The sequence below is a fragment of the Garra rufa genome, chromosome 7, assembly GCF_049309525.1.
Source record: "Garra rufa chromosome 7, GarRuf1.0, whole genome shotgun sequence".
Classification (NCBI taxonomy): Eukaryota; Metazoa; Chordata; class Actinopteri; order Cypriniformes; family Cyprinidae; genus Garra; species Garra rufa.
Genome location: NC_133367.1, coordinates 31,468,028 through 31,490,952, shown reverse-complemented (window position 1 = coordinate 31,490,952; position 22,925 = coordinate 31,468,028). Strand labels below are relative to the sequence as shown.

At 32.5% G+C, this 22,925-nt stretch overlaps 2 protein-coding genes across 2 annotated transcripts in view; both read right to left on the bottom strand.

The window, feature by feature from the left end:
• LOC141339094 (adhesion G protein-coupled receptor D2) overlaps positions 1 to 14,818 on the bottom strand; it is a 114,083-nt gene extending 99,265 nt beyond the window's left edge. The window contains exons 1-16 of the mRNA XM_073844726.1: positions 14,728 to 14,818; positions 14,529 to 14,565; positions 13,488 to 13,515; positions 13,153 to 13,371; positions 12,446 to 13,084; positions 11,921 to 12,094; positions 9,307 to 9,377; positions 8,896 to 9,168; positions 8,677 to 8,788; positions 8,313 to 8,450; positions 5,928 to 6,030; positions 5,703 to 5,814; positions 5,288 to 5,337; positions 5,066 to 5,192; positions 2,187 to 2,290; positions 1,559 to 1,661 (exon numbers count right to left, since the gene is read on the bottom strand). Of these exons, the coding sequence (XP_073700827.1) occupies positions 1,559 to 1,661; positions 2,187 to 2,290; positions 5,066 to 5,192; positions 5,288 to 5,337; positions 5,703 to 5,814; positions 5,928 to 6,030; positions 8,313 to 8,450; positions 8,677 to 8,788; positions 8,896 to 9,168; positions 9,307 to 9,377; positions 11,921 to 12,094; positions 12,446 to 13,084; positions 13,153 to 13,371; positions 13,488 to 13,515; positions 14,529 to 14,564 (2,289 nt within the window). The 5' untranslated portion in view covers position 14,565; positions 14,728 to 14,818. The remainder of the gene's footprint in view (positions 1 to 1,558; positions 1,662 to 2,186; positions 2,291 to 5,065; positions 5,193 to 5,287; positions 5,338 to 5,702; positions 5,815 to 5,927; positions 6,031 to 8,312; positions 8,451 to 8,676; positions 8,789 to 8,895; positions 9,169 to 9,306; positions 9,378 to 11,920; positions 12,095 to 12,445; positions 13,085 to 13,152; positions 13,372 to 13,487; positions 13,516 to 14,528; positions 14,566 to 14,727) is intronic.
• Positions 14,819 to 19,783: 4,965 nt separating this feature from the next.
• The window catches only part of kif14 (kinesin family member 14), a 35,542-nt gene continuing 32,400 nt past the window's right edge, over positions 19,784 to 22,925 (bottom strand). Inside the window, exons 28-29 of the mRNA XM_073844218.1 lie at positions 20,628 to 20,769; positions 19,784 to 20,530 (exon numbers count right to left, since the gene is read on the bottom strand). Of these exons, the coding sequence (XP_073700319.1) occupies positions 20,190 to 20,530; positions 20,628 to 20,769 (483 nt within the window). The 3' untranslated portion in view covers positions 19,784 to 20,189. The remainder of the gene's footprint in view (positions 20,531 to 20,627; positions 20,770 to 22,925) is intronic.

The window sequence follows — 22,925 nt, the reverse complement described above, 5'->3', positions numbered from 1 at the left end:
ATATACTTAAAAATATCTTATATTTATTTTATATACTGTACATAATATTGTTTTATTGTTAATTATTTCAATTACATTATTTAATATTAAAAAAGCATTATATCAAAATATTCTCATGCATAGCAGTGTTGTTACCAACTAAAGCGAAGTCTAAAAAAAATAATAATTGAAATACAAATATATTGCATGAAAAAAAAAATTTGAAATGTTGCCTTCATAATTAACTGAACTATTTTAATTGTATTTTTAGATTTATTTTATATACTGTATTATTAAATTGTTAATTATTTTAATTATATTATTTATTATTAAAAACAATTAAATATACAAAATGTTTTAGGTAATTAAAATAAAGTTGAAATAAAATAAAATAAATATTTTATTTATAAAAAAAAGTTGCCTGTAATAATAAATATATATGTTTAGGATGAAGTATTAAAGTAACTAAAGGCAAAACTGAAATAAAAATATATTAATCCTATTTTAAAAAACATATATTTTAATTATATTATTTAATATTTAAAAAAATGTATTATAATATAAAAAATATATTATTATGCATAGCAGTGTTGTTGCCAACTACAGCTAAATCAAAATTATTATTTTTTTAAATGTTTCAGGCAATTGAAATGAAGTTAAATTAAAATAAATATTACATTAAAAACTTCTACGAAAATAAAAAATGTTGTCTATAACTGAAAATAAAATAAAATAAATTACTATTATATAATTTTAATTAATAAATTAAATCCACTCAAATATTGTATTTATATACTGTATATATTATTATTTTATTATTAATTATTTAAAAATATCCTTATGCATAGCAGTGTTGTTGCCAACTAAAGCTAAATCTAAAATAATATTTTTTTAAAAATTGTATAGATAATTGAAATAAAGTTTAAATAAAAGAAAAAAATAAATGTTGAAATAAAAAATAAAAAATAAAAATGTTTCTGGGCTGGGGTAAAATAAATTACTATTATATCATTTTAATTAATAAATTAAATAAATTAATAAATTTAATCTAACTAAATATTTTAATTGTATTTTTACATTTATTTCATATACTGCATATATTATTATTTTACTATTAATAATTACAAAAACCTTACTATTATATATATTTTTTAATATATTTTAATTGTATTTTTGTATTTATTTATGTGTGTGTGTGTGTGTGTGTGTGTGTGTATCTTTAGGTAATAGAAATAAAAGTTGAAATAAAACACAATTAATATTACAAACTCAAAAAAATAAATAAATAAATAATTAACTGAAATAAATACTAAAGCTAAAACTAAAATAAATTAATCCTATACAGAAATATACATAAGAAAATAATAAAAAAACAGAACAAAAAAAATAAAATTAAAACTGAAAATATAAAAATAATTTAAGATAATTCACAATATTAATAAATATTAAAATCAAGCATATAAATGCTAAAATAACACTACTGCATAAATAATATAATGATTACAGCAAATATTCTTATTCATAATATATTACAACCTAATTCTGAATGTACCAAATAAAACTATAAAAAACACCAAACCTTATTATGAACAGCAGAACCACTGCAGAGAAGGACAATTTGAGCACAAGTCAAAGACACAAAAAGATTTTTGTGGACTGATGTCCGATCAGACTTCGGGATGCTGTTAAAACAAAGAAACACTTTTTTGTCATATATATATACACATTTATTTTTCGCCATCAATCAGACACATTTTGACAATCTAATGGCAAATGTTTATGATACTAAACTGTATTTATTTTGTTAACCCAGTTGAAGTATGTGTGAGTGTGGTTTGATTAACAGGCCATCAATCTCTTAAAGCAACCAGCTTGGCTGATACCGCGCTGATTAACCTCTCTTTGTGTGCCCCTTCCCTTTAATTAACTCCCCTGTAATGTCACCATAAAACTTCAGCTTCGGCCTCATTTGGCACAGAGCACTAATTAGCCGATTAGTGGTTTTCAATACTTATTCAGCCTCACAACTGAGCGCTATTGACAGGCCGCGTGGTGCTCAGAGTCAAGCAAATGTTATGTTACGCCGTGACCCTTCCGAACCCGACGCTGGAAGTTAGACATCATAAAAAGCTAGCGATTTCCCCAGCAGAAGCGCACGGCTCTTGTCATGCTGTCGGCGTGGTAGTGCATCGGTGAAAACCACTTACTCTAACACGGTAAACAGCATCAAGGTCACCACCAGCGCGCAGAGAGACGCTCCGGATCCGATAAACGTCAGCTTCGTCAAGATGCTCTCTTCTTTAGCGCTCCACTGCGGGGAGAAGACCCATCAAAACACAACGATCTCGTATTCCTAACACTCCGTCTGTCTCTCAATCTAACGCACTGGAAATATACGTTAACTAGCGTGTGTATGAGGGTCGATGCTGTTAGTGGGATGAATGATGTGATGAAGTGGCGCTCAGGCATTAGTGTGATCATATTTGTTTCTTATGAAGTTCTACAGAGGAACTTCTCATATAATGATCGATACACAAAGACTTGTGTTTGTGAGCTAACAGTGACCTCTTTTGGACAGACTGTGTTATAACAGAAAATGTGAGCAGTGATGTACTTATGTAAAAGGTTAAATGGCTTTTTAACACTTTTCAGGCAATTACTTAATTTTAAGACTTGCATATTGCACCATGTTTATATTAGTATAAATATTTTTATCTAAAAATAAAATGTATTGCTTAAAGCATTTAAGTAAAAATTATATTTAATATTTTAGATATCTTTTCATAATATTTAATATATACACATCATATATATTTTATATACATTTTTTTAAATAACTTGTACTAAAATATAAAATAAAATAATGTGTATAAATCATTTTGCATTTTGTTTATATTACAATGTGTGTGTATATAATAATATTAAGTATTGTTGTTGTTGAATTTGTTTTATTAATAATGATTTATTCATATTTAATATATATCTTATATACTTTATACACCATATTTTATGAATAAATCATTTTTAATAAAATATAAATAAAAAAATAATGAGTATAAATAATGTTGCATTTTGTATATATTACAATGTGTGATACAATAATGATAATAATTACTGTCATTGTTGTTGTTATTGAATTTGTTTTATTAATTGTTATTATTAATTTATTAAATTTAATATATATTTTACACACCATGATTTTATGAATAAATTATTTATACTAATACATAAACTAAAATAAAATGAACAGTGTGTATAAATAATATTGTATTTTGTATACATTAGAATGTGTGTGTGCATAATAATAACAATTCATATTATTATTATTAGTGTTGAAATAGGTTTATTATTAATAATAATTATTATTAGTTTAAATATTTTTTATCTATAAATAAAATATAAAAATGTTTCATAATATTTAATATATATCATATATATTTTACGTACCATTTTTATAAATAAATTATTAGTACTAATATTTAAAATACATGATGTGGATAAATAATATTGTATTTTGTATATATTACAATGTATATAATAATAATTATTATTATTGTTGTTGAATTAGTTTTTATTATTAATAATTATTAATGCTAATTTATTAATATATATTGTATATATTTTATACACAATATTTTTATGAATAAATTATTTATACTAATAAATGTGTATAAATAATATTGTATTTTTTATATATTTGAATGTGTGTATATAATAATTATTATTTTATTTTATTATTATTATTTATTTAATGTTGAAATAGGTTTAATAATAATAATTATTATTAATGTATTAATTTTTGATATTAGTATACATATTTATCTATAAATAAAATAGAAATGATTTATAATATTTTAATATATCTCATATATATTTTATATATTTGAATGTATGTATATAATAATAATAATTACTACTTATATTATATATATTATAATTATTATTAATGTATTCATTTTGATAATAGTATAAATACATACTTATTTAATATTTAATATATCATAAATATTTTATACATTTGAATGCGTATATATTTTTTTATTGTTGAAATAGGTTTATTAATAATGATAATTATTATTAATGTATTAATTTTGATATTAGTATAAACATTTTATCTATTTTTATATATATATATCCTTTTTTTAAATATATATACCATATTTTTACAAATAAATTTATACTAATATATAAAATAAAATAATGTGTATAAATAATATTGTATTTTGTATATATTAGTGTGTGTACATAATATTAATTATTATTATTATTATTATTATTATTATTATTTATTGTTTAAATAGTTTTATTATTATTATTATTATTATTATTATTATTATTCATTTATTATTATTTAAATTTCTATAAAATTGTATCTATAAATAAAATAAATAAAAATGTTTCATATTTAATATATATATCATATATATTTATATACCATATTTGTATAATAAAAAATATATATATTTACTAATAAATAAAATAAATTGTGTAGTAATAGTAATTACTTTTATTATTATTATCTGTTTAATTTTATTTTTACTATTATTAATATATTAATATTTATATCAGTATAGATACTTTTTATCCATACATAAAATAAATTAAATGTATTTATTATGTAATGCATTCAAGCAAAAGTTCCATTTAATATTTTAGATATATTTTGATAATATTTAATATATATCATATACATTTTACATACCATATTTTATGAATAAATTATTTATACTAATACATAAAATAAAATAACATGCATAAATAATACTGTATTTTATATGTTTTGGTGTGTATAAAATAATTATTATTATTATTTGTTTTTTTAATAATTATTATTAATTTATTACTATTATTAATAATAAAGAATTTAATGAGTATCATATCTTCTTATTCTACTTTTATATTCGAATATTCGAATCGGGGTGTGTGTGTGTGTGTGTGTGTGTGTATATATATAACGTGTGTGTGTGTGTGTGTGTGTGTGTGTGTGTGTTTGAGTAAATATATAGTACAATAAAAAAATATATTTAAAAAAACAGTGTATTTGTTACATTCTTGTTACAGCTGAAAGCACAAAGTGTAAACATACCCTGTGCTCCATATAATTCATGAGGACAGCAAAATTGGTGGTGTGGTTGCAGAAGCAGGAAGTGACTTCAGGAGCAGAAGGCAACATTCTGCACCCTTTATTGGACCAAGAACTTGTATGACCCGCCCTTTGGACATGAGACACTACATCAGACCCAAACAAGACACTGTAATACGACATAACATCTGTTAGCAGTTTTGTAGCAGGATTACGTTCACTTACATGATATTCCAAAAGACACAGACAGGATTCACTTGTCTGGAATACTGTGCCTAAATAAGAAAAAAGGAAAAATAATCATTTTTATAGAATATAAAACTATTTTAGTTTACTTTAGCTTTATTTTTAGATTTTCAGTTTGTTTTATAGATCATTAATTAGTGATTATGTTGTGTTTTTGTCTTTTTATTACTTTTAGTAATTCTACATAGTTAATTACTAATATTTAATTTTTAGTTTTAGCTATTTTAGTACTAAGTTAGACTACATGAAAATAAGAAAATAAGAAACAAGTTTTTTCATTTCGTTTGGTTTCTTTCAGTTAATGTTTATTTTATTCCTAGTAACAAAAATGTTTTTTATGGTTTTAGTTAATTGAAGGTTAATTGAAGACATTCACTCCTTCCAGTCTTTTTACCGTAATCCCAGAGGATAGGGTGTACTGGACAGAGACAGGAACATTTTCTGCCCTGGAAACGTCCCGCACTGTTGCTGAGATCACTGCTGTGGACAGCTGACCAGTGTGATGCCTAACACATGAACAAAACAGCATTACAATGGCCGCAGTCAACTGTAGATCCAAAGAAAAAGATTTAAACATTAATATTAGTGTAAAAAAAAAAATTATCAGGCTCATGCTAACCTATTGTCTTTCTGTTGGTCAGAAAGGGTTTTCACCTCCAGCCTGGACAAGATGTCTAACAGGTTACTGTAGTAGGTATGAATAAGCATCACTTCCTTGTGGCCTGTCAAGAAATATTAGCAAACAGTTGCTTATTATTAAAGGGATTATTTACCCAAAAATGAAAATTACCCAATGATTTACTCACCCTCAAGCCATCCTAGATGAATATGGCTTTCTTCTTTTAGAAGAATATAATCAGAGTTACATTAAAAATGTCTTGGCTTATAAGTTTAAGTATTAAAGAGAAATAAGTATTTGATTCCCTATCAATCAGCAAGACTTATGGCTCCCAGGTGTCTTTTATACAGGTAACGAGCTGAGATTAGGAGTACTCTCTTAAAGGGAGTGCTCGTAATCTCAACTTGCTACCTGTATAAAAGACACCTGTCCACAGAAACAATCAATCAATCAGATTTCAAACTCTCCACCATGGCCAAGACCAAAGAGCTGTCCAAGGATGTCAGGGACAAGACTGTAGATCTACACAAGGCTGGAATGGGCTACAAAACCATCGCCAAGCAGCTTGGTGAGAAGGTGACAACAGCTGGTGGGATTATTCGCGAATGGAAGAAACACAAAATAACTGTGACTCTCCTTCAATGCAAGATCTCACCTCGTGGAGGTTCAATGATCATGAGAACGATGAGGAATCAGCCCAGAACTACACGAGAGGCTCTTGTCAATGATCTCAAGGCAGGTGGGATCACAGTCACCAAGAAAACAATTGGTAACACACTACGCCGTGAAGGACTGAAATCCTGCAGTGCCTGCAAGGTCCCCCTGCTCAAGAAAGCACATGAACCCAAATGAAGTTTGCCAATGCACATCTGAATGATTCAGAGGAGATCTGGGTGAAAGTGTTGTGGTCAGATGAGACCAAAATCAAGCTCTTTGGCATCAACTCAACTCGCTGGGTTTGGAGGAGGAGGAATGCTGTCTATAACCCCAAGAACACCTTCACCGTCAAACATGGAGGTGGAAACATTATGCTTTGGGGGTGTTTTTTGGCTTAGGGGACAGAACCACTGCACCGCATCAAAGTAACGATGGACAGGGCTATGTATCAAATCTTGGGTGAGAACCTCCTTCCCTCAGCCAGGGCATTGAAAATGGGTTGTGGATGGGTATTCCAGCATGACAATGACCCAAAATACACGGCCAATACAACAAAGGAGTGGGCTTAAGAAGAAGCACATTAAGGTCCTGGAGTGGCCTAGCCAGTCTCCAGACCTTAATCCCATAGGAAATCTGTGGAGGGAGTTGAAGGTTTGAGTTGTCAAACGTCAGCCTCGAAACCTTAATGACTTGGAGAGGATCTGCAGAGAGGAGCGGGAGAAAATCCCTCCAGAGATGTGTGTAAACCTGGTGGCCAACTACAAGAAACGTCTGACCTCTGTGATTGCTAACAAGCGTTTTGCCACCATGTACTAAGTCATGTTTTGTGAAGGGGTTAAATACTTATTTCACTCATTGAAATGAAAATTAATTTATAACTTTTTTGAAATGCGTTTTTCTGGATTTTTTTTGTTGTTATTCTGTCTCTCACTGTTCAAATAAATATTGTATTTATATTAGGGATGCACCGATACGAATCGGCCGATCATGCTTGCGCGTTTTGTCAGTAAAGCCGGTTCTGTAATCAGCGGTAAATGCCATCAGGTGCGTGATTTCACGTTGAGCCGTATATACTACACACAGCCGTTGTTTACCGACGAGCTGCACAAATCAATGTTCATTATCAGTGTGAAAGTGCGCAGCTCGTCAGTGAACAACGGCTGTGTGTAGTATATACGGCTCAACGTGAAATCACGCACCTGATGGCATTTACCGCTGATTACAGAACCGGCTTTACTGACAAAAGGCGCAAGTGATCGGCCGATACGGATCGGTGCATCCCTAATTTATATTCTAAACATATAAAATTATAGACTGATCATTTCTTTGTCAGTGGGCAAACATACAAAATCAGCAGGGTATTTCCCTCACTGTAAATGCCTTCTGAAGCAAATCAATGCGTTTGTGTAAGAAAAATACCCATATCCGAATCACTTCAGAAGGCCTTTATTAACCCTCTGGAGCCATGTGGAGCACTTTTTATGATGAATGGATGCACTTTATTGAACTTTGAAATCTCAACAGCCATTCACTGCCATTACAAAGCTTGGAAGAGCCAGGACATTTTTTTTAATATAACTCTGATTGCATTCGTCTGAAAGAAGAAAGTCATCTACACCTAGGATGGCTTGAGGGTGAGAAAATCATTGGGTAATTTTCATTTTTGAGTGATTACTATAAGATATCTGTAGAGATAAGAAAACTACCTAAAAGCCCTTCTTATCTCACCCGAAGTAAAGATTCTCTGCATTTCTGACTCTGGTATGAGGATCTCATCATGACTGCCGAACTGACCACCATGATTCGAAGGCTTGAACACACATCCACAGGTCATCTGCGACAGACTCCGCGGCTCCAGATGAATATCTGAGGAAGCAACTGATATTGTGACTCTCAATATAAAAAAAATTATCATTGTTTGTACAGTTTTTATGGTAGGACAAGTAAAATTGCCATGGCTAAACAGTAATAACTGCTCAAATACAATGACAGACAAAAGAGGTTTATCTTTATTACTCTACCTCTTAAGAAAACAAATACTGACTCTGAAATATTCTGCTACCAATTCATGCTGAGGAAAAATCCACTGTACCCATGTTGTTTGTTGACATTGTGAAGCTTTTGCGCTCATTCCAGAGAGCATCCGCCAGCGTACACAGGAGCTTGTCAATGCTCTCCACAATTGTCAACGGTCCAAGGTGATTCTAAGAAGATACAGGAAACAGACACTGACAGAAGAGTCAACACCCACTTTTTTGTAAATTTGGTTCTTTAAAAACAGGTTAGAACCAATTTCAAACTCAAAACATACCTCTTCTGTTATCAAATCCTCCCATTGTTTGGCCATATCAGGGTTGATGAGCCTGCTGACCAGTTCTAAGCAATTGCGGATCATAGATATGAAGACTTCAGTGGGAACGGTCATTTTATTGAGTCGAGTGGCCTTCTCGATGGTTTCAGTGAAGTACAGAAGATCAGAATGTGTAACGATGTCTGCTTTGCTGTCCATAACTCTCAATATGGCACTCAAAAGGGAAACATGACGAGTCAGATCATTCTCAGGGAGCAATGTTGCATTTGTATCCTGTGGAGAAAGATAAGTTCAAGTCATTAGACGATTATATTGAATGTCTATGTATCAATAGTATCTGTATTTGGATCTTTGTAGAGTATGTTTAGAGTGAATCTAATAAAAACCAGCCATGAGCTCTGTCTAACTCACAGGTTTGGAATGAATCTCATCGCTGACTTGTGAGAAGAATGAGGTTCCAGGAAAACCAAAGTCCAGCTGCTCTGAAACGAAGAAGGGAAATGATTAGATTATGAACACATGGTCAACAGCATAAGAAACTGCATTTTTAGGGCTCCATACAAAGCAAAATCACAACTCAACGAAACAAAAATTAACATAAAATACAAAACTAAAATGCAAACGATAACAAAACTTGACACCAAACACAACAAAAACAAAACAACACAACAAATTACAAAACCAAAATTTAAAAAAAGATAACAAAACACATCAAAACAACAAAAAAACAAAATAACAAAAAAAAAACAACTGAAAACAAAACAAAAATGCAAAAGATAAAACAACAAAAAAAGACTCCACACAAAACATAACAAAAATAAAACAGAGCATTAAAATAACATAAAAACAAACATGCAAAAGATAACAAAACTCCACACAAAAAATAACAAAATACAAAACAAAAATGCAAAAGGTAGCAAAACACAACAAAACTTAACAAAAAATAAAACAAAATAAAAATGCAAAAGCAAACAAAATACAACAAACACAAAACCAAACAACACAACAAAAAACAACAAAACAAAAACTCAAAAGATGACAAAACACAACAAAAAAAACAAAACAAAACAAAACACCCAAAATTAACTAAATAAAACACAAAAAATGCAAAAACTAAAACACAACAAAAACAAAACAATACAACAAAAAATAACAAAACACAAAAACAAATGCAAAAGATAACTAAACATAACAAAACTCCACACAAAAACAAAACAACAAAGCAAAAATTAACATAAAACAAAATATAAATGCAAAAGATACCAAAACACAACAAAAAACATCAAAATAACAATTTAACACGAAACAAAATACAAAAGCTACAAAAAACGCAAAACTAAAATTAACAAAACACAAAAAAGCAAAAGATAACAAAACACACAACACAACAAAAATAAAGCAGAGCACAAAATAACACAAAATAAACATGCAAAAAGATAACAAAACTCCACACAAAACAAACAAAAACAAAACACACAAAAAAATATCAAAACAAAACAAAAATGCAAAAGCAAACAAAACACAAAACCAAACACAACAAAAAATAATATAAAACAAAAACTCAAGATGACAAAACACAAAAATGCAAAAGACAACAAACACATCCAAAGTTAACAAAATAAAACACAAAAAAATGCAACAACTAAAACACAACAAAAAAATAACAAAACACAAAACAAATATGTGAAAGATAACTAAACATCGAAACTTAACACAAAACAATTAAAAAGGTAAAACAAAACAAAAATGCAAAAGATAAAACACAACAAAACTCAACATAAAACACAACAAAAACACCACAACAGAAAAGACCACAACATAAACACAAACAAATAGATAAATAAACACAAAAACAAAAACATAAAACAAACAATAATGTCTTGCATTTTTGTTTGTTTTATGTTATTTTTTGTTTTGTTTCAGAGGTAACAAAACCTCAGAAAACGCAACAAAAACAAAAACAAAAAACTAAACAAAAAAAATGCAAAAGATAAAAACAACAGAACTCCACACAAAACACAACTAAAACAACAAAAACTAACATAAAACACAAACAAAACCAAATAGGAAGTCACTAGCTCCTAAGACATAATATATAGTGAATGTGACCATTTATTTACAAATATTCAAATGAACAAACAGTGAATAAATAACGCAAGTCTCACAAACTAAAAACCATAAACCGCAACAGTTCCTGGTTCATTTTTAATAAGACATAACTAAATTACTCTCAGTTCAGTGAGTCATTATTTTGAACTCGGTATTATTCCAAATAATGCACTAAGAGAGCCTGATTCACACTGCAAACTCGCAAGCGAGTTCAGAGTTTGTTTTAAAAAATTATTTTGATGACCTCAATAAAAAGAACAGGTTTATATAAATCATTAGCCCATGAATTGAAATTGCTCTTGCATGCATTGGAAAGCACTGTACATGCACTCTAAATCTTAAAATAATTTGTGTAAAATAATTTGCATTGGCAACCTTTTAAATTGCCGTTTGGAGCACTGAAATGTCCTTATAATGATATATTTTATATTTATAATCCCATGTATATTTTTAATGCATGTAGTTGGTGTTATTTTAAGCGTATTATCTATGTTTCTTCTTTTTTAAATTTGAGCTCATGATCTAATTAAATGTCATAATATCCAGTGGAAAAACAGTATCCACACTCAGACTTGCACTGTAAAAAGTTGTCACCAGTTTCATCTTAAAAACTTAAGATCAGCAGCTGCCTTAACATTTTAAGATAAATCATCTTAAAAGTACAAGTTATTTTAACTAATTGTATTGTCGTGAGTTGAAATGACTTGTAGTTTTTAAGTTGATTTAACTTAAAATTTTAAGGCAGCTGCCGAACTTGAAACTGGTGAAATCTTTTTACAGTGTGGACAGAACCAAGTCCCACCCTACATTTTATTTATTTTTCGCTAATGCGTTTCACTCAAGAAAAGCTCTGCCACTACTTGCGTTAAACTGGATCTTTAATAATGCTTCAAAATATTCTAAAGCAGGTGAACACCTTTTGGAAAGAGGCAAACGCTTCCTCTGTGTGTTGTGCAGGAGTCATTAATCGCTTTTCCACTTGCAGGGTCAAAGGTTACACAGGTCTTGTGAGAAGCACTGGAAAAATTGTGAAGCAAACTCTGATCCAACCCAGAGATGACAAGCTGGTCTTGTGGTCGTATTTTGGAGCCTGTGAGAAACAAGAACAAAAACTAGTTTAGCAGAAAATTAATCTTCTTCAGCCAATTCATCTGTCTAGTACCCAGCAGCCGGAAACCCAAGTTTGCTTCTAGTCCGCCAATTTAAAGATGTCATAATGAGTCATAGCTCTCAAGCTCTCCAAGTCTGTAAAGACCATGTGTCGTCTCAGAAAAAGAGTAAGGAACTCTGAATCCATGACTCATGTGATGAAGAATATATTGTGAAGGGTGGGTCTCACCATTACCGCACAGATGAAATATTTACAACCATCTCAGTTTCCAATCGCATTTGCGGGGGAGTAGAAATGATTATGCAAAGACACAAGAGTGCAAGACTCTACCTTGACATGGCGAGCTTCCTATATGTGTCTGCAGGGACGTCTCTATTTCCAGTGAGGACTCGTTCCACTTGAAGAACAAACCAGAAGGGACTGGTGAGCAATGTTTTTCCATGCTTTGGATTTCAGAGTCGACCAGCAAACGATCCCACATGTACAGCTGTGTAACGTTCCCACAAAGCGCCTTGTCGCTGTTGTAGCCTCCATAGGTATCCTGGTCTTGTCCGATCATGAAAAGTCCATCGCCTCCGATGTGACTGGTCGAGTTGAGGTCGATCCCAGAACCCAGAACCATTCCATCCACCCAGATGACCCACTTCCCGCTATTGCCGTCCCAACTCGTGCATATAAAGTGCCAGGCGGCATCATTGATGAAACCAGTTATGTAGGTGCTGTTCATACCATGCACCAACAACCCAAGGTTGACCGATTGGTTTTCGGTGATTTGCACTTGGAGTTGGAATTCTTTGATGAACGATTCAACGGCGTACGAGAAGACTGTGGAAAGTCCGAGACAATTGGGATCGAGCTGGAGAAGAGCGCAAACCGTAAGTGCCTCCATTTTAGGGAACTTGTGGTGAAGGCGAGCTGATTTGCGGTGCGGACGCACTGGAAATTCAAGTACGTATATGTCTGGAGGACCTGGAAAAGAATTTGTAATGTTTACTAATGAAACTTTAAGGCATGCAATGAATATGGTTGGTGCTTACCATGTTTTTGCAAGACGCCTGCACTTTCAATCCATACGGGTTGGGTGATATTTAAGGATCGTAGGAAGGCGTTCAGCTTTTGAATCTCTTCAGTATTGGACACCATCACCAATGTCCCTGAACGCTGGAGGCAGAGACTGCTGGCAACTTGCCACGGCTGTCTATCTGGCACATATTCGGGGTAATAGTCATCATGTGTAAGCAGGGTTTTGCTTTCCACTGTAAACACAAGAGTATTTTTGTTTACAAACACATGACACCTTTTAGTGTAAATTGTAAATCCGTGTGATTTCAAGCTTTGAATTGAGTTACAGATCGTATTATGCTGTGATTACCGTTTTCCATGCAGTGATGAATGAGAACCTTGGTTTGTAAAGAAAACAAAGGTTTGCCATTATATAAAAACAATAGTAATTTAATTTAAATAGGTATTCATTATATGCTAGGAGCATTTGTTATCATATGTGACCCTGGACCACAAAACCAGTCTTAAGTCGCTGGGGTATATTTGTAGCAATAGCCAAAAATACATGGTATGGGTCAAAATTATAGATTTTTCTTTTATGCCAAAAATCATTAGGTAATTAAGTAAAGATCATGTTCCATGAAGATTTTTTGTAAAATTCCTACTATAAATATATCAAAATGTAATTTTTGATTAGTAATATGCATTGTTAAGAACTTAATTTGGAGAACTTTAAAGGTGATTTTCTCAGTATTTTGATTTTTTTGCACCCTCAGATTTCAGATTTCAAATAGATGTATCTCGGCCAAATATTGTCCTATCCTAACAAACCATATATCAATAGAAAGCTTATTTATTGAGCTGTCATGTGATGTATACATCTCAGTTTTGTAAAATTTAACCTTATGACTGGTTTTGTGGTCCAGTGACCCTGGACCACAAAACCAGTCTTAAGTAGTACTGGTATATTTGTAGCAATAGTCAAAAATACATTGTAAGGGTCAAAATGATCGAAAATCATTGGGATATTAAGTAAAGATCATGTTCCATGAAGATATATTGTACATTTTCTACAGTAAATATATTAAAACGTAATTTTTGAATAGTAATATGCATTGCTAAGAACTTAATTTGGACAACTTTAAAGGCGATTTTCTCAATATTTTGATTTTGTTGCACCCTCACATTCCTGATTTTCAAATAGTTGTATCTCAGCCAAATATTGTTTCATCTTAACACACCATGCATCAATGGAAAGCTTATTTATACAGCTTTCAGATGAATAAATCTCAGTTTTTCTCAAAATTTAACGTTAACCTTATGACTGGTTTTGTGGTCCAGGGTCACATATTAACATATGTTATTCATATAAGGAAAGACGTATATTTAAATTGAATTATGGATTACTTACAATCACGTTGGAGCAGATAATTTTCAACAGATTCATCCTGCGAAAACAAATATTCATTAGCAGTGACACAAATGTAACTTATAATGAGGAAATTTATTAAACACGTTCAACGAAAAAGTTTGCAGTATTACCTCAAGAGCAGAAACGTCAAATGTATTCATTAAAGCGTATATTAAAACCGAATAAAACCGTCTATTACCTGAATATGAGATAAAGTTACAGTCGGAGGTCATAAATGTAATATTTTTATCCCGAGGAGTGAAGTTTAGCAAACGGCTCACACTCTTTCCGTTGAAAGTGTTGTGAGGAACTCCTGTGTGAGATCATGAGAGGCAGCAGCGGAGAGAGAACAGACAACAGTTCCCGCCACTCCCCTCCTTACCATCAACACAACTTTATATTTGAGTTTGGAAGCGCTGAAAAGAATTGCGTTTTTGTGGTCAGTTAAAAAATAACATCTCTGACTCTGAATTTATGTAACCCCCTGGTTTGTCCTAAACAGTGTGGTTGAACTGAAATTAGAAAAAAAAACGTCCTCATCATTGTACATGCTTGCATGTTGGCTTTTAGAATTTCAACACTACTTTCTATAACTTAATTTAATAATAATTATATTAAACTAAAACCGAAACCATAAAAAAATTGAAATAAAAAATAAAAATAAACGTATTTTCAGCTAGTTGCATTGCAACAGTTCTTATTTTTATTTAATTTAACCTGATGTACTAAAATAACTCAAACTAAAAACGATTATTTATATTTATTTATTTAATAACAAATAATCATATAATGGCAAAAAAAAAAAAAAAAACACACACCACAAAATTACTGAAACCTTCATAAATAATATATCCACATTATTTTTGCCATAAGAGCGGGCGCGGCCATTTGTAAATTTTATGGGTGTGGCTTTTGGTCTCATCTGCTTCCAGCTATTTTTAACTGTTCAAAACAGCTAGTTTTGCTGCTTGATATTGCAACATATTGAACACTTTTACCGTTTACTGCACTTTGCTATTCTCATTATTGCCAAGTCCGTGGGAATTGAGCTACTTTAGCACTGTTGCTGCGGGTTGTTTTTCATGTCTGCTGGTTGAAGCGACCCCAATAATGTGATATTTCGGCCCTGAAATACGAATTTTGCCAGGGGAACCCAGCCAAAAACATGTATTTTCATTTTTATTTTGTCTAGTTTTAAGTAGTAACTGGGTGGGTTTTTCATGTCTGTGGGTTGAAGCGACACCAATAACATGATATTTAGTCCCTGGAATATGACAACCCTGTTCTGGCTTCCGGTCTCATCTGCGTCCAGCTATTTTTAGCTGTACAAAACAGCTAGTTTTGCTGCTTGATATTGCAGACTGGTGTGTCTTACCATATTACTTTAATGTATTATCTTAATCACGAACACTGCACGTTGTTGTTCTTCTCGTTATTTCCCTATAACGGCCGTAAGTCTCGCCCATAGTAAGGTGAGTACCAGTGTTGCCAAGTCCGCAGTTTTCCTGCAGAATTGGGCTACTTTAACACTGTTGCCGCGGGTTGTCTGTGGGTTGAAACGACACCAATAACATGATATTTAGTCCCCGGAATGCGAATTTTACCAGGGAAACCTCACCATAAAACAAGCATTTTACCTCCTTCGGACTTGGAGGGACCCCATCCAAACTAAATTTGGGCTACTTTTTTTTTTTTTTTTTTTTACAACTGTTGTGAAAATCTGGCAACCCTGGTCTGGATTCTGGTCTCATCTGCTTCCAGCTATTTTAAGCTGTACAAAACAGCTCATTTTGCTGCTTGATAATGCAAATGGGTGTGTCTTACCATATTACTTTAATGTATTATCTTACTTTTGAATATTCTGGTTTGTAGTGCAAACTGTTTTACAGTTTACTGCACGTGGTTGTTGTTCCTGTTATTTCCCTATAGCGGTTATAGCGATTTAGTCCCTGGAATGCAAATTTTACCAGGGGAACGCCGCCAAAAAACGTGTATTTAACCCCTCAGAACACAATTTTCATGGGGGACCCCCCTCAAAACGTGATTGAGCTACTTTTAGGCTAATTTTAAGCAATTGGGCGGGTTTTGTTGTAAAAATATTTGGCAACCCTGTACTGGCATCCAGCTATTTTTATCTGTACCAAATAGCTGGTTTTGCTGCTTCATAGTGCTAATTGGTGTGTCTTACCATATTACTTTAATGTATTATCTTAATTAAGAACACTGGATTGTAGTGTAAACAGTTTTACTGTTTACTGCACGTTGTTGTTCTTCTCGTTATTTCCTTATAGCGGCTAATGAACCGGAAGTGTCGCCCATAGGCTCACTTCAGCGTCGAAGAATAATGGTTGCCAGTGTTGCCAAGTCTGCATTTTTCCTGCAGAATTGGGCTACTTTAACACTGTTGCCGCAGGTTGTGTTCCTTGTCTGCAGGTTAAAGCGACACCAATAAAGTGATATTTAGTCCATGGAATGCAAATTTTACCAGGGGAACCCCGCCAAAAAAATTGTATTTTACTCCCCAGACCGCGATTTGTACGAAACGTGATTAGGCTACTTTTGGGCTAATTTTAAGCAGCAATTGGGCGGGTTCCGTTGTAAAATTCTGGCAACCCTGTTCTAGCTTCCAGTCTCATCATGCTGCTTGATATAGCAGATTGATGTGTCTTACTGTATTGTTTTAACGTATTATCTTAATTATGAACATCTGGTTTGTAGTGCAAACAGTTTTACCGTTTACTGCACGTTGTTATTCTTCTCATTATTTTCCTATAGCGGCTAATGAATCTCGCCCATAGGCTTACTTTCACGTTCAAAAATAAGGTGAATACCAATGTTGCCAAGTCTGCAGTTTTCCTGCAGAATTGGGCTACTTTAACACTGTTTCCACGGGTTGTTTTTCATGTGTATGGGTTAAAAGCTACAAAAAAAGGTGATATTTAGTCCCTGGAATGCAAATTTTAGCAGGGGAACCCTAACAAAAAAACGTGTATTTTACCCCCCAGAATGCGATTTTTACCGGGGGACCCCCCTCGAAACGCAATTGGGCTACTTTTGGGCTAAGTTTAAGCAGCAATTGGCCGGTTTTTGTTGTGAAAATCTGGCAACCCTGTTCTGGCTTCCAGTCTCATCTGTGTCCAGCTATTTTTAGCTGTACAAAACAGCTGGTTTTGCTGCTTGATATAGCAGATTGGTGTGTTTTACTGTATTATTTTAACATATTATCTTAATTATGAACAATCTGGTTTGTAGTGCAAACAGTTTTAACGTTTACTGCATGTTGTTATTCTTCTCATTATTTTCCTATAGCGGCTAATGAATCTCGCCCATAGGCTTACTTTCACGTTCAAAAATAAGGTGAATACCAATGTTGCCAAGTCTGCAGTTTTCCTGCAGAATTGGGCTACTTTAACACTGTTTCCACGGGTTGTTTTTCATGTGTATGGGTTAAAAGCTACAAAAAAAGGTGATATTTAGTCCCTGGAATGCAAATTTTAGCAGGGGAACCCTGACAAAAAAACGTGTATTTTACCCCCCAGAATGCGATTTTTACCGGGGGACCCCCCTCGAAATGCAATTGGGCTACTTTTGGGCTAAGTTTAAGCAGCAATTGGCCGGTTTTTGTTGTGAAAATCTGGCAACCCTGTTCTGGCTTCCAGTCTCATCTGCGTCCAGCTATTTTTAGCTGTACAAAACAGCTGGTTTTGCTGCTTGATATAGCAGATTGGTGTGTTTTACTGTATTATTTTAATGTATTATCTTATTATCTTATTAATTATGAACAATCTGGTTTATAGTGCAAACAGTTTTACCGTTTACTGAACGTTGTTATTCTTCTCATTATTTCCCTATTGCGGTCAATGAACCGGAAGTCTCGCCCATAGACTTACTTCCACGTTCAAAAATAAGGTGCATACCAGGGTTGCCAAGTCCGCAGTTTTCCTGCAGAATTGGGCTACTCTAACACTGTTTCCACGGGTTGTTTTTCATGTCTGTGGGTTGAAGCGACATCAATAATATGATATTTAGTCCTTGGAATGCGAATTTTACCAGGGGAACCTCGCTAAAAAAAACCTTGTATTTTACCCCCTCTAATTTTTTTTCCAGAGAACCCCCCTCCAAAAGAAATTGGGCTACTTTTAGGTAGCAATTGAGTGGGTTCTGTTGTGAATCTGGCAACCCTGGTCTGGCTTCCGGTCTCATCTGCATCCAGGTATTTTTAGCTGTACAAAACATCTAGTTTTTCTGCTTGATATTGCAAATTGGTGTGTCTTACCATATTATTTTAATGTATTGTTTGAAACTAGTTTGTACTGCAAACAGTTTTACTTTTCTTACTGCACATTGTTATTCTTCTTATTTCCCTATAGTGGCTAATGAACAGGAAGTCTCACCCATAGACTTACTTCACCGTTCAAAAATAAGGTGGATACCAGTGTTGCCAAGTCCGCGGTTTTCCTTGCCAAAAAAATGACACTGCCAAAAAAATGTGTATTTTACCCCTGAAACGCTTTTTTTTTGGGGGGGGGGGGGGTTGGGGGTAGTAGTAATTTTTGAGTAGTAATTGGGCAGGTTTTGTTCTGAAAATCTGGCAACTCTGGTGGATACTCGATATTTTTTTACTTTTTGAAAAGACATTTTATCTTAAAGGAAAAATATAACTTTTCACTGACGTTTATTTACACGTTTTAAATAGCAAATTCTGGTCACCAGAATGAAAGTACAGACTTATGACATTGCAGATACACTGCCAATAACAAAATTACTAAAGTATTACGAATACAGTATGTAACTGGAACGTCCTTGGTTATCTAATGACCATAAGAGTTCGTACTGACGACAGTGGTTAGTAATTTGATGGTAATGAAATTAGGAGCATGCTACGTCTCATTTACGTTGTCAGTTAGGAAGTCATGAAATTACTCAAAAGCACCGATAAGTTACATAACTGGTGAGTTGTGTTAGCTGGGTAAATTCCTACTCTGCTGCCCATTTGCCTCTTAAATGTGAAACATTTCTGTGAAAGATAACTCACACAAAAGATCAAAACATCATACAATGCACAACTACCTGAAACAAAATAAAAAAACTATACAATGTTACTTTGTAAATAAGCCATTTTCCAATGGATTCCAAAAAATATATATTATTCTAGCCTTTAAAAGAAAAAAAAAGTTTTATATATAGAAAAATTGAAAAGGCATGCAATGTGAAGTGTTTAAACAAAACACCAGACCTATTTTCCCAGTGAGTGTTTATTATTGAAAGTATAAATTAGTGTGGAACAATTACATGATCCAGAGTAAACGCCACTGCAAATGCTAAAAAAATCTTGTCTCCATGCAAATGACATTGTGAGATACCAGTGCGCCCAAGCCTGTGCAAAGGTTTCAAGTGCAAATATATATCCAGAAGTATTTTCTGCATGAGTAACGAAAGACTTAGGTGCTTGATCACCTGCAAAATACACAGAAACCCATCTTCATAAGTTAAACAATTAAGCCCTTCTTTAAAATCCTACAGTTAAATCTACAGGTCGTACAAAATATTGCAGGCCTGAATGAGTGCATACTGAAAATACAACCAACTGAAAAGTAAGGCCACTTTAGCGTTAACCATTATACCAAATATAGCTGCATACATAACCCTTCAATCCAAAAATCACACCCAGCGGGCATCTCTGGAGCATGTGCTAATGCCTGAAGACAGAGTATACACTACTTTAGGGACGGTTCGATTTCTGCTGCCATAACCTGGTTGAATAAACTGTCTATCTGTGTCCAGCATCTGGATTCCGTCTGTGCTTTTATCAAATGGCACTGTCAAAGCCTGCAGTGCTGAGTGCACTTGATTTCGGACGGCCATTATATTCTTCTCACACGGAAGCTGAAGACCGTCGGAACGTCTTCCAGACATTTCGCGCGGAATGCCGTTGATGACATCATCAATCGTCTTAGACAGAGACTGTATCGTCTGACTAAGGTCAGCGCCGCTGCCCCTCCCTGTGTTACACATTAAAAAAAATAAAGTCATGTAACATATTTGTCATAGCTTAAAAGTGCGTTTCATATAAATGCTATTGCGGAAAGTATGCTGTACCCTTCTGAGAGCGCAACAGAGACGAGTGGAGATCTTTGATTGCCCGATTCAGCGTGAGGAGGTTAGCGGTGGTGTTCTGAATGGCACACAAGTCTGAGTCTTCATCATCCTCTGAACGATCCTCAGAAGAGCCTGACCTTTCCTGTGAAAGAGCAGATGTAGAAACATCTCTTAAAGGGAAAGGTTACAACAAAAAACTTAAACAAATCAAACAAAACCCAAAGCAAAACCCAACTAAAAAAAAAAAAAATCACAAAATAAATAAAATCTAATAAAAAATAAATAAAACAACCAAACCAAACACCCCCCCCCCCAAACAAACAGAACACAACAAAAAAATGCATAAAAAAAACAAAACCACACCAAACCCTCAAAATAGAATATTAAAAACAAAGCTAAATACTAATTACTAACAAAAAAGCTAATAAAAAAATAATAAAAAATACAACCAAAAAAAACCCAAAGAAGCCAAACAAAAACTAAACATCCAAAGCAAAAATTAAATACAAAAAAGACTTAAACAAAAAATAATAAAACAAAATCCAATACATAAACAAAATCCACTCCAAATATCACCAAGGATATAAAAACAACTAAAAATTAAATACAATAAAAACCAAATAAAAAAAAACACACTAAACAAAACCTAACAAAACATAATATTAAAATAAAAACCTAAATGCAAACGAAACAAAACCAAAACCAAACAAAACCCTTAAAACATAATATTAAAAATAAATAAACAAAAAAACAAACCAAAACCAGACCAAACAAAATCAAACCCCAAAATCAAAACGACTGAAAAAAAAAAAAAACGAACAAAAAATAAAAACCCAAAGTAAAAAAAAGAAAAAAAAAGAAAAGCAAAACAGAATATAAAAAAAATAAAAAAAATAATACAAATAAAACGGAACCAAAACCACACTAAACCAATCAAAACCGCAAAGAAATAATAAAAACTAAATACAAACGAAACCAAAACCACACCAAACAAAGAATTTAAAAAAAGACCAAACAAAACCAACCCACATAACGCCAAACAAAAACTAAAAATCCAAAGCAAAATCAAACAAACACAGAAAAGAAACAAAAGATAAAAACAAGAAAAAACAAACAAGCAAAACCAAACAAAAGCCCACAAAATAAATATTAAAAACAAAAAAAAACTAAATACAAACAAAAACCACACCAAAAGAAAATGACCAAAAAAGCCAAACAAAAGCTAAAAACCCAAAGTCAAATAAAAACTAGAAGACGAAATAAAGAACAGAAAACAAACCAAACAAACCCCCAAAACAGAATCTTAAAAACAATAAACTACATACAAACGAAACGAAGTCAAACCAAAATCACACCAAACCCCAAAACAATATTAGAAACATAAAAACTAAATACAAACAAAACAAAACCACACCAAACCAAAGAATAAAAAAAAACACAAAAAAATAAAATTCAACAAAACAAGCCAAAACCAGACCAAACAAAACCAACCCCCAAAAACACAAAATGACCAAAATATTTTTGTTAAAAATTACATTAAAAACAAACAAACAAACCAAACAAAAGCCCACAAAATAAATATTGAAAAAACAAAAACTAAATATAAAATGATGGAAAAACAAACAAAAACCACTAAAAACAAAACAATCCAGAAAACAAAACAAAAGCTAAAAACCCAAAGTAAAATTAAAAAACAGAAGACTTAAACGAAAACAACAACAAAAATTACACAAAAACCTAAAATCACACCAAACCAAACAAAAAAATAAATACAAACAAAACAAAACCCCCAAAACAGAATATTAAAAACAAACACTAAATACAAATCACTAAAACACTACAAACCCAACCAAACAAAACCCAACAACCTCCCCCCAAAAAGCAACAAAAACAAACATAAAATGGAAATAAAAAAAAACATACAAAAATTGTTTAAATAAATATATTTTAAGTAAATATACATATAATTATTGTTGGCTATCTTAGTTTTAGGTACAGTGGGTGGGTTTGAGGAATGGCTGAGCAGGTGGGATGCATCCATTTTTCCTTATCCCAGCATCCCATTCTCTTGCTGAACAATTACAACAGGCCTGTAGTTTGTGTATCGAAGATAACAGTTACAGCCACATTAAGGTGACAGATGACGCTCCACTCAAATCATTTATTTCGTAAACAGTCGAACGACCCAAGACACGCGATAAGACCGTTCAGGTTGGACGTTTACAAGCACCATCTCCCTCACTCATTGTTGGGTCGGTCATCAATCCAAAACGTTTTACCTTCAATGACAAACAACAG